Below are 11553 nucleotides of genomic sequence, written 5' to 3'. Positions count from 1 at the left end.
GTATATAAACCTGTTATTAGGGTTTTACAATTTCTCCGCAGCTTGAGTTCACCTGAGAGAGAGAGAGGGTGAGGAGTGAGAGAGAGGAGCAGCAGTGGTTGCTAACATTCGTCTCCAATATGGTTAGTTTCCGTCTACGTTTCATGTTACTGATGTATATTTTTGATCTATTATTCTTCCATACGCCTAAGGATTTTGTTTTCCTGCTGAATTGGCGGTTTCGGAGTTTTCATGTTTTTTTTTCTGGATTCGCTAGCTGGTTCATACTCAGATTTGGTTTTCGCTCGCTTTTTATTGTTAGGGTTGTAATTTTTATATGTTTCGACAATCAGTGACATAGAAACTGCATTAGGGAAGTGATTGGTCGTTTATCCTGGTCGTTTATCGAGAAACAGTTGCTACAATTATAGCATCGTGTTGAAAGTTGCTCGACTCTGGTGCGATACCTATGATTAGTTTTACTGATTACGGTTGGGATTAATTAAATATTTTGACTCACTTTTTCTGATCCAAATTGATGTAGTCAATTAAATTTCCTTCTACAAAAATATGGAATTCAAATTGGTATTGTCCGTGTTTTGCTGGTTTATGCTATTAACTTGTCATACAAAGTAAAATTTACAGGTCATATTTTTAGCCTATTAACTTGCTAACCTGTCACACAAAGCTTGTTTTATTTTCTGTTTTTAATGCCTTGTTGAACTTCAGGCTAGAGGTTTGAAGAAACACTTGAAGAGGCTCAATGCCCCCAGTCATTGGATGCTTGACAAGCTTGGTGGTGCTTTTGTAAGTAGTTGCTAGCCTCTTTTGTGATTGAGACAATAGTTGTCAATGTTTGTATTAATCGCCCTCAACCTATCTGTTACAGGCCCCCAAACCATCACCTGGACCCCACAAATCCAGGGAATGCCTCCCATTGATTCTGATCCTCAGGAACAGGCTCAAGTATGCTCTTACTTACCGTGAGGTTATTGCTATTTTGATGCAACGTCACATTCAGGTTGATGGAAAGGTCAGGACTGACAAGACTTATCCTGCTGGTTTCATGGGTATGCATTCCCCTCTTTACCTCTATCAGCATTTGTTTTCTAAACTATGTTGGGTGATTTAGGTACTCTTTATGTTATTTTTGCCAATGTCATGTTATATGCTTGATTAAATCCTTTTTACTTCAACTTGTTTAATGTGATAAACAGCTTGCATGAACTCTTCTTTTACTTGTGGAGTAGTTTGCTACCAGTTTTTGTGTAGCTAGTTTGATACCATACTTGACTCTTCTTTCATTACAGATGTTGTGTCTATTCCAAAGACCAATGAGAATTTCCGTCTTCTCTATGACACCAAGGGTCGCTTCAGACTTCACTCTATTCGTGATGACGAGGCTAAGGTATGTCTGCTTAGTCGTTCTTGTTTTTCAATAAAATTAAGTTTCTATAGACACGATGTGTACATGCTAGTTGTTACTGTTTTGTAGTTGAAACTTTTACTGTGTTTCTTGTTCAATAGTTTATGAACAAGATAGTCACTTTTATGCTATTTTTAATCCAATTTTACTATCTTTGTAAACCTGTTATCAATGTTTTGCTTGCTACCATTGTAGTTCTCATCAAATTATTATGTCATGCAGTTCAAGATGTGCAATTTTGTAAACCTATTATCAATGTTTTGCTTGCTGCCATTGTAGTTCTCATCAAATTATTATGTCATGCAGTTCAAGATGTGCAAGGTTCGTTCAGTTCAGTTTGGAAAGAAGGGCATTCCTTACATCAACACTTTTGATGGAAGAACCATTCGCTACCCAGACCCTCTCATCAAGGCCAACGACACTATCAAGCTGGACCTTGAGAGTAACAAGATTGTCGATTTCATCAAGTATGATGTGGGCAATGTTGTCATGGTGACTGGTGGTAGGAACAGAGGACGTGTTGGTGTGATCAAGAACCGTGAGAAGCATAAGGGAAGCTTTGAGACTCTTCACATTCAGGATGCTACCGGCCATGAGTTTGCAACCAGATCAGGTAATGTGTTCACAATTGGCAAGGGTACGAAGCCATGGATATCTCTTCCAAAGGGCAAAGGTATTAAGTTGACCATTATTGAGGAGGCAAGGAAGAGGCTTCAGGCTCAGGCTGCTACAGCTTAGTTGTTTAAATTGTTTTGGAAGTTTTACGATGAGATGATCATTGTGCTATATTATAGGATCTTTTGTTGCAAACTTATGTGTTTTCCAACCTTAAATTTTGACAATTTTGATAAAGTTATGCTACTATATTTCCCATTTCGTATGTTGGATAATCTTGTATTTTGGTATTTGCTTTATGAAATTTGATTTCTTTCACATGATTACTTTTAGTTTTATTCATTGTCTTGCGTTGTGACACTCATCCTTGAAAATAATTATTCTGCAATCCCTGAATTTCTCACTGGTTGAAACTATTTATTCTAGGATTCTTTTCTATAGAAAGTGTTTACTTTGATGTTTGACAAAACACATGATTGATTAATCATTGTCACTGTTATCAGTATTTATCTTAATATTTTCAATAGTACTTTAAGAATTATGCAAAATTAGTTCAAAATGTAAGTGTTATCACTTGCCTAAATTAATTTAAGGCTCAAATACTTGTCTTTAAGCTATCTAGTGATATATGGAGAAAGGATGACACAATTAAGGGTTGGACGTTAGTCCAAAATATACTATTACTTCCACAATTATATACTGTATCAATATCATAGATGATAGAGAAAGATAGGTAATAAAAGTGGAACGTTTCATAAATATCTTGTTCATAGATAGCTAAACTTACAAACTTAAAACAAAATCTGATTTTCCAAATTGACTTTGAAATAGGTCTTTAAAATGAGCAACTTAACAACTTGTGCATATCTTCCAATTTGATCCAAATCTTGAGCTAAAATATGTGGACTCCAAAATGCTTGCAAAGTTTGAATAGAACATACATGTGTCTGAAGAAACGACCGGTCAACGGAAGAGAGAAAGTCACCATGTCACATAGATTTGAACCACGACGAGAAACACTCACCCGTAACAAATTGGCTCACACCAATCTCCTATTTTATCATACTACTACCTCTTTTTTTAATATTATTTATAACCAAATAAAGTAAGGGGCATGGTTAAAAATAGCCGGCGATAGGCCCAATTAAAATAGAAATCAATTTAGAAAACCAGCCCATTTTGCAACGACCATATTTAAATCAAATTAGGGTTCTTTACATCAAATCCGCCATAGCTAGGGTTTTTGTTCATCTTCCCAGAGCTCACACACACCCACACACGAAGAAATGAAGACGATCCTATCCTCTGACTCCATGGATATCCCCGACGGCATCAAAATTAAGGTGAACGCCAAGGTGATCGAGGTCCAAGGCCCGAGGGGAACACTCTCCCGCAACTTCAAGCATCTAAATCTGGATTTCCAGCTTGTCACTGACCAGGAAACCGGGAAGAAGAAGCTGAAGATCGATGCCTGGTTCGGCAGCAGGAAAGCCACCGCCTCCATTCGCACCGCGCTTAGCCACGTCCAGAATTTGATCAACGGTGTCACCAGCGGCTACCGTTACAAGATGCGTTTCGTTTACGCTCACTTTCCGATCAACGCTTCCATCACTGGCAGCGGCACCGCCATTGAGATCCGCAACTTCCTTGGCGAGAAGAAGGTAGCACAAGTTTTCTGTTTATTTTTTTATGTTATGGATTTTTCGATTTTATATATTCAAATGTTGCCACAAGTATTGATAGTGTTGATGATTTTGTTGATGTTTGACTTTGCGCTTTTAAATTTTAGAAATATTGTTCTCCCTTCGTAGCTGCATCAGCGGTTATATAAATCTTAATTGTTTGAGCTATGGTGATTGCTCTCCTAAATTTTGGAAACAGTTGTGATGCATTTCAGAAATCCGGTTCTTCATTTTCAGCTGTGCCATATCCTATACCGTGCTTTTGAATTTCGAGTTTCGATTTAAAGTGGAATTCGAAGAAATTTTTATGTTTCAATTGATATTTGAAATGCTAGAGTATTTGAGATGAAATTGGTAACAATATCTGGGGACATGCTATGTTTTAGAGTACTCTTTAGATTTTATTTGAAAATATATTTTTTGTGACTTAACCCATTGCTGGAGGCCTTTGCATAACAATTTTCGTAAAATTTGGATTTGAATAAATTTTAAAAAAATAACTTTTGTATTGACCTAAGCCCCTTGAGCTCCTCATTTGCGTCTGTCCATGCTTGTTATATATCTCTCGATAAAGATTGCATGTCTTTTCTTAGTTAGATCTGTCCTTGGTTCTACTAATGTCTCACATACTTGTCCCTGTCAAATTGAACACAGGTGAGGAAGGTTGATATGCTTGAAGGGGTTTCCATTGTGCGGTCTGAGAAGGTGAAGGATGAGCTTGTTTTGGAGGGCAATGACATCGAGCTCGTTTCTAGATCATGTGCTTTGATAAACCAGGTATTCCAACATTGTTTACCAATGATGTTAAATTGAGAATATATCTTTTCACTATAATAAATGAACACTATTCTTGGATGCACTTTGCTTACCACCCATTATTTGTCCTACTTTGATTTTCATACTGACGTGTCTGTGTACTAGAAAAACAACTTTCAAAAATAAACATCTTATGTACATATGCCTTTCTTTAATTGCTATGCGCAACACTGGGCTGAATTCTTTAGTGGACTATATAATTCAGACCCGGATGTGTTGTATCATCCAATGCATACATAGTTTATGCTTTTTTTTACTTGTACAGAAATGCCATGTGAAGAACAAGGATATTCGGAAGTTCCTTGATGGTATCTACGTAAGTGAAAAAGGGGCTATAGCTGTTGAAGAATAAGTAAGTTGATTGCCTTGCTTTCTTTTGATAGTCTCTTTTTTGGACTAATTTTCAATTTAGTCAAATATTATTATAGAGCTTATTATGAATAGATAGGTGCTTGTGGTATTTACAGTTTTTTTTATCACGAGAGTTGCTTAATGGAAACACAGGTCATTTGATGTAAGAATGTTACTCTCCGTTTACATATTCAACGACTTCCTTGAATTTGTAAAGAATTTCATTTTTCTTCGATGAAAAATGACCATGCTTATCTCTTTTATACATCCTTTTTTTGGTGGTGAAATGTTTGATCTTGAAATTTTATTTTGTCGGGGTTCGGTTAATTTTTTGATGTTAAATGAGTTTTGGTTATGTTGTCTCTAAGTTTCAGTGTATTCTATATAATTTCTTGAACTTTTGTTTTTCGTAGAATGTTCCCAATTTTTTTATTTTTTCCATAAAATGTTCTGCACAACTCTTGACTTAATCTTGGTTTAGCAAAAAAAACAAAAGAAGGGTGGTATTGCCTTTTTCCTAACTTAAATGTTGGGGATGCATTCTAAAATATGCTAAAATCAGAGATATTTTTTGAAATATGGTAAGGTTGGTGATGTGAAATATAGGTACTCTTTTATTTTAAAATGAAAAATTTCACCTCAGTTTTCCAATCGAAATTTTTTATGGTGTTAAAACTCTATTATTAATATTATCTAAAACATGAATTAAATTTGTTATGGTTCTGAATGTTTAATTTCTTTGTTTCGTTTTGGCTTGGTATAATGATTAAAATTCCAAATTAGTAATGTCTGGGTGCTCACCTTCTCGAGTCTGGTGGCTTCGTATCCAAGTAGATTGCGAAATTCAACCCGGAAAATGTGAGTGCGTGCAATGTCCGTGTGCTAATCTTGCTGCAGCGCCGTGTGTGCATGACACGGCGCGCTCAATGCTTCTTTGAGAATGGCTCGCTTATGCTATATTGAAGTTGGATTAAGATTGACCTATCCAAGAATAGGACATTCTTTTTTTTGTTTTTGTTTCACATGGAGATTTGATTGTTCAAATTTTCTGATATGATCATAGATAAGCCATGCCTTCCCAATTAATGTTCTTTTGAATTATACTTAATTCATTCACTTTATAGAATGAATAGCAAAACTGATGATGACATGTATTTACCATAAATATAATAAATAAATGATTAACTTTATATCCTTAAGGGGTTTGAAAGACTTTGTCTTCCAAAAGTAATAAAAAGGTAAAAAAATCCTCATATATGATTATGATTATACCCTATGTTTAGAGTATCCACAATCGTGCTCTTGCCAGCGGCAAGGTTGTGAGCCCGGGCTACTTTTTCTGCCTGCTCTCTGGTAAGAGTACAACACCCACAGTTGTGCCCTTCCGCAAGGACGAGCACAATTAATTTAAAATTCAATTAAACAAAAATATTTCCATAATACTAAAAGTCATTAAAAAAACCTAAATAATATTACAAATGACAAATAAAATAAAAACGACATAATTAAAATCCTAAAAATTAAAAATTACATAATTAAAATACTAAAAATTAAAAAAACCACTACTTGTTACCGAATTGCGCCCACATGTGTTTGATTAGGTCTTCTTGTAGCTGAATGTGGGTTCGGGTATCGCGCATTGTGTGTCTTGTCTCGATCCTCTGGCCAACCGTCGTATGCTCACCTCGGCGTGGGGGAGACCTCGCTGTTGAGCTTCCGGCTTTATCCTCGTCGTAGTATTCTTGTTCTTTGCGCTCCGCTTCCGCCATAAGATGGGTGAAATCCATTTGAGGTTTTGAGTGAGGGATGAATGTGTTGATAGTTTGTATGAGAATTATGAATGAGAGATGATTTGATGTGATAAATGGATGATGAATGTGTGTATTTATAGATGATTTTGGGGGAAAAAATAAAAAAAATTCAGAAAAACGGGCAAAAAAACGGTCATATTTTTTGGGATTTGGATTTTTTTTTATCATTATTTAAAATTAAATAACGAATTTTAAATAAAAAAATATCATAGCCGTTGCCCAATCGCGTGCTGCCACGTCGCCTGCTCGCTGGCACGGTGCTGCTCGATGCATCGAGCAGCGGCGGCGAGCCTCGTCCTTGCCGTTGGCACGAACGGACGCGGGGCCGGTGATGAATCCGCGAATTATTGAGGATGATGAATGCTCGTAAAAATAAATTACGACACGGAAATTTTACGTGGTTCGATTTACTGAGGTAAATCTACGTCCACGGGAAGAAAAGAGGGCAGAGTTGTATTGCTTGATCTGTTTTCTACAGCTTACAATACAGACTTGCTATTTTGTATTTTATCTCTAGAGATCGAGAGAAAGTAAAAAATATCTATCTGATCTAGGTTCTACTTATACAAAGGACCAAGATCGTGGCATGCAGCTATTTACTAGGTAGTGGATGTCGTGGAGATCGTGGCGATCTTGCATGGGTCCACTATCCTGCATGAGTTAATGACTGCTTGACACCACTAAATAGATCGTGGGTGTAGTGGAGGTGGAAATCCTGCATGAGTCCACTATCTCCTAGTTCGGTCGAATACTGAGACCGAACTGCTGAATTATTGCCGAGCAGCTTTTTGCCGATCTGAGAGTAGAGCTTGATGCCGACCTGAGAGCAGAGTTTGATTGGTTGGCTTTTACCGAGCTGTAAGCTGGGGCCGAACTCTTTGGTTGTGCCGGACTGAACTCTTTAGTCATGCCGGACTGATACTCTTTAGTCATGCCGAACTGATACTCTTTCTTGGGCTTTAGGCTGATGGGCTTTACTGCTGTTGGGCTTGTTTAGTACGTACTCCATCACTACCCCCCCCGAAAAGTGAAGTGAATCACTTCGGCATTCTGGATAAAGGTACGGGGTAAGTTGATGTTTGTCCTCGGTTTGATGAAGTGAACTCTTCTTTGACCGGACTTGGTTTGTGTCCTAATTTGGCGAGTTTTATCGCTCGGATCGAACTTTCCGTTGTCCTAATTTGGGGATCGGACTTTCCCTTGTCCTAATTCGGCGAGTTTTATCGCGTGGATTGGACTTTCCCTTGTCCTAATTCAGGCAAGTTTTATCGCGAGAATCGGACTTTCATTGCAGTTCGTTTCAGACGAAGTGCTTGATTTTTAAGCCGAATTGTGGTCTTGTATCCTCTTTAGAAGCTTGGACTTCACAATCGTTGGCTTATTGCAGCTCGTTTCAGACGAACTGCTTGTTTAAGCTGAATTGTGGTCTTGTATCTTCTGTAGAAGCTTTGACTTACAATCGTTGGCTTGTTGCAGCTCGTTTCAGACGAACTGCTTGTTTAAGCTGAATTGTGGTCTTGTATCTTCTGTAGAAGCTTTGACTCACAATCGTTGGCTTGTTGCAGCTCGTTTCAGACGAACTGCTTGTTTAAGCTGAATTGTGGTCTTGTATCTTCTGTAGAAGCTTTGACTTACAATCGTTAGCTTATATATGTTCTAAGAAGGGGATCAGCCTTCGAAGAACAAGATACCTCAGTAACATTTGTAAGAGACGACACGCACAGAGACAGACAAAACACATAGACAAAAACGCATAGAGGCAAATTAAAAGCACATAGAGAAACAAAGATCAAGCAAACCAAAAAAAGCACATTGACCGGACAGGACTCAAGACTGACTGACCGGACTGTCTCTTACAAATGAAACTTCTTGAGGTTGGAAATGTGCCATGTTCGGGGTACCTGTTCTCCTGACATGTGAGCCAATTTGTAAGACCCTTTGCCGAGGACTTCTGACACCCGATACGGACCTTCCCATGTGGGTTCGAGCTTGCCCAGCTTTTCTGCTCGGCTTACTTCGTTGTTTCTCAAGACGAGATCTCCCACTTGAAATTGCAGCTTCTTCACCCTTTGGTTGTAATATCGGGCTACTTGCTCCTTGTACTTGGCTGCTTTTATGCATGCCAATTCTCTTCTTTCTTCGGCAAGATCTAGCTCGGCTCTCAGTCCGTCGTCATTCATTTCTGAGGAGAAATTTAGAGTTCGGGGACTGGGTACGCCGATCTCCACCGGAATTACGGCTTCAGTGCCGTACACAAGGCTGTACGGAGTTTCACCGTTGGAGGTTGTGGGTGTAGTTCGGTAGGACCATAGGACTTGAGGGAGATTTTCTACCCATTGTCCTTTGGCTTGTTCTAACCGAGCTTTTAACCCTTTCACCAGGATACGATTTGTTACCTCCGTTTGTCCGTTTGCTTGTGGATGAGAGACCGAAGTGAACCGCTGTTGAATATTCAGCTCTTGGCACCAATTCTTGAACGTCTTGTCGGTGAACTGAGTCCCGTTATCCGAGATGAGGATGTGGGGTATGCCAAATCGGCACACTATGTTCTTCCAGACGAAATCCAATGCCTTCGAGCTTGTTATCGTAGCTAATGGTTCAGCTTCCACCCACTTCGTAAAGTAGTCCACGGCAACGATTAGGAATTTCATTTGCCGAGGAGCTTGAGGAAGTGGTCCCACTATGTCTATGCCCCATTGCATGAAAGGCCAAGGGCTTTGCATAGTGAATAGATCGGTCTGCGGCATCCTTGGGATATTTGCATGGATTTGGCACTTCGGGCATGTCTTGACGAGCTGCACTGCTTCTTGTACCAAGGTTGGCCAATAATATCCCCATCTTAGAACTTTTTTAGCTAAAGCTCTAGCTCCGATGTGGCTGCCGCACGATCCTTCATGAACTTCTCTGAGGATGTAGTCCGTCTCTTCTGGTCCTACGCACCGCAATAACGGCTGGAGGTAAGACTTTCTAAAGAGGACTCCTTCATGAAGTTCGTACCGAAGTGCTCGGCACGTGATCTTCCGAGCTTTTCTCTTATCCTCGGGCAATTGTCCTTGATCCAGATACTGCAAGATCGGCGTCATCCAGTTCGGCGAGCTGGATACTGAATGTACCTCGGCTTCATCAATGCTTCGATGCATTAATTCTTCCGCCTTTGAGCTCGGATCTGAGGCCAACTTACTTAAGGTATCTGCTCGGCTATTTTCCGCTCTGGGAATGCGGATTATCCGAAAATAGGAGAAACTTTGGCTGATGCTTTGCGCTTTGTCCAAATACTTCTTCATTCTCTCGTCACGAGCTTCACTTGTACCCAACATGTGATTTACTATGACTTGTGAATCACAATGGACTTTGAGAGATTTGACGAGTAGACTTTGCGCTAACTGGAGTCCGGCCAGGAGGGCTTCGTACTCGGCTTCATTATTAGTAGTGGGGAATAGGAACCGAAGTGAGTAGGTTACCTCGTGTCCGTCGGGAGCGACGAGTAAAATACCAGCTCCACTTCCTATCTTGTTTGAAGCTCCATCTACGAATCCGCTCCAGCAGTCTGGCGGCTCTACTTCGGATTCCAAGGGCTGTGCTAGTTCGGCATTGGTAGAATTTTTCTGTTCGGCAATGACAGGGATTGCTTGATCGAACTTGGCCTCTGCAAGAAAATCTGCCAAGGCTTGTCCCTTGATGGCTTTCCGAGGTAGGTACTCGATTGAGTGTTCTCCCAGCTCTATGGCCCATTTGGCGATTCTGCCTGATGCTTCTGGCTTGGTCAAAACTTGCCGAAGAGGCAGATCGGTTAAGACGCATACCTTGTGAGCATAGAAGTATGGCCGCAGTCTCCTTGCTGCATTTACTAACGCCAGAGCAATTTTTTCCAGAGGTTGATACCTTGTTTCTGGACCTCTTAATGCTCGGCTTGTAAAGTAGATGGGAAACTGCTTTAGGCCTTCTTCTCGTACAAGCACCGCGCTGATGGTTTGATCTGATGCCGCTAAGTATAAGAATATTACTTCGGCTTCTGTTGGAGCAGAGAGAATAGGAAGCTCGGCTAGATAACTTTTGAGCTCGTCAAAGGCCTTTTTCTGCTCGGCTCCCCACTCGAACTTTGGTGCCTTTTTCAACACCTTGAAGAACGGCAGTTGCTTTTCGGCTGCTTGAGAAAGGAATCGATTCAGTGCGGCTAGGCATCCGGTTAGCCTTTGCACGTCATGTATGGACTTCGGCATTGCCATGTTCTGAACGACTTGAACTTTTGAGGGGTTTGCCTTGAGTCCGTCCTTTGAAACCCAACAACCCAGAAACTTTCCCGAATCTACCAAAAAGGTACACTTTTGGGGATTAAGTTTGAGGTTGGCTTTCTTGAGCACGCTGAGAGTGGACTTGAGGTTGTGCTCGTACTCCGAAGTGCTTTTGCTTTTGACGACTATGTCGTCGACATACACTTCAACCTGTTTTCCGATTAGGTGCCGAAAAAGCTTGTCTACCATCCTTTGATAAGTGGCTCCGGCATTCTTTAAACCGAATGGCATCTTTTTATAAGCGAAAATGCCGAAATCGGTAATGAAAGCTGTTTTCGGAGCGTCACTCTCATCCATCAACACTTGGTGATATCCTTTGTATAAATCAAGAAAACAGAAAATTTCGAAGCCGATCAAAGCTTCTACTTTTTTATCTATATTCGGAAGGGGATAGCAATCTTTAGGACAGTGCTTGTTTAGATCGGTAAAATCTATGCACATCCGCCATCCTCCTCCTTTTTTCTTGATCATCACAGGATTGGCCACCCAAGAAGGATATTTCACCTCGAATAGTACATCCGCTTTTAGTAATTGGCGGACTTCGTCATGGATGACTTGGCTTCTTTCTGCCGCAAAGAGTC

The 11553-nt window shown here is 40.0% G+C and overlaps 2 protein-coding genes across 4 annotated transcripts; both read left to right on the top strand.

Annotated features, from left to right (window-relative positions):
- The first annotated feature begins 27 nt into the window (after nt 1–27).
- LOC121809318 (40S ribosomal protein S4-1-like) lies at nt 28–2338 on the top strand. Its single transcript, XM_042209881.1, has 5 exons — nt 28–122; nt 709–786; nt 869–1049; nt 1290–1387; nt 1712–2338. Exons 1-5 carry the CDS (start codon nt 120–122, stop codon nt 2141–2143), a joined length of 792 nt encoding a protein of 263 aa, XP_042065815.1. The 5' UTR covers nt 28–119; the 3' UTR covers nt 2144–2338.
- Nucleotides 2339–3222: 884 nt separating this feature from the next.
- Nucleotides 3223–6068, top strand: LOC121809486 (60S ribosomal protein L9-2-like). 3 transcript variants are annotated; one of them, XM_042210136.1, is made up of 4 exons: nt 3223–3681; nt 4357–4479; nt 4784–4870; nt 5704–6068. In XM_042210136.1, the coding sequence occupies exons 1-3, from the start codon at nt 3307–3309 to the stop codon at nt 4868–4870; spliced, it is 585 nt and encodes a 194-aa protein (XP_042066070.1). In that variant the 5' UTR covers nt 3223–3306; the 3' UTR covers nt 5704–6068. The 3 variants fall into 3 exon arrangements, with proteins under 3 accessions (XP_042066070.1, XP_042066069.1, XP_042066068.1); XM_042210135.1 differs by having other exon boundaries at nt 5653–6068; XM_042210134.1 differs by lacking the exon at nt 5704–6068 and having other exon boundaries at nt 3224–3681; nt 4784–5156.
- Nucleotides 6069–11553: the final 5485 nt, after the last annotated feature.

This window comes from Salvia splendens, chromosome 6 (assembly GCF_004379255.2).
Source record: "Salvia splendens isolate huo1 chromosome 6, SspV2, whole genome shotgun sequence".
Classification (NCBI taxonomy): Eukaryota; Viridiplantae; Streptophyta; class Magnoliopsida; order Lamiales; family Lamiaceae; genus Salvia; species Salvia splendens.
This window is presented reverse-complemented; position numbering and strand designations above follow the sequence as displayed.

Coding starts and splice junctions, on each gene's coding strand:
- LOC121809318 (XM_042209881.1), top strand. Junction 787..868: donor ACAAGCTTGGTGGTGCTTTT/GTAAGTAGTTGC, acceptor TATCTGTTACAG/GCCCCCAAACCATCACCTGG. Junction 1,388..1,711: donor TTCGTGATGACGAGGCTAAG/GTATGTCTGCTT, acceptor TATGTCATGCAG/TTCAAGATGTGCAAGGTTCG.
- LOC121809486 (XM_042210136.1), top strand. CDS start 3,307: ATGAAGACGATCCTATCCTCTGACTCCATGGATATCCCCGACGGCATC. Junction 3,682..4,356: donor ACTTCCTTGGCGAGAAGAAG/GTAGCACAAGTT, acceptor AATTGAACACAG/GTGAGGAAGGTTGATATGCT. Junction 4,480..4,783: donor CATGTGCTTTGATAAACCAG/GTATTCCAACAT, acceptor TTACTTGTACAG/AAATGCCATGTGAAGAACAA.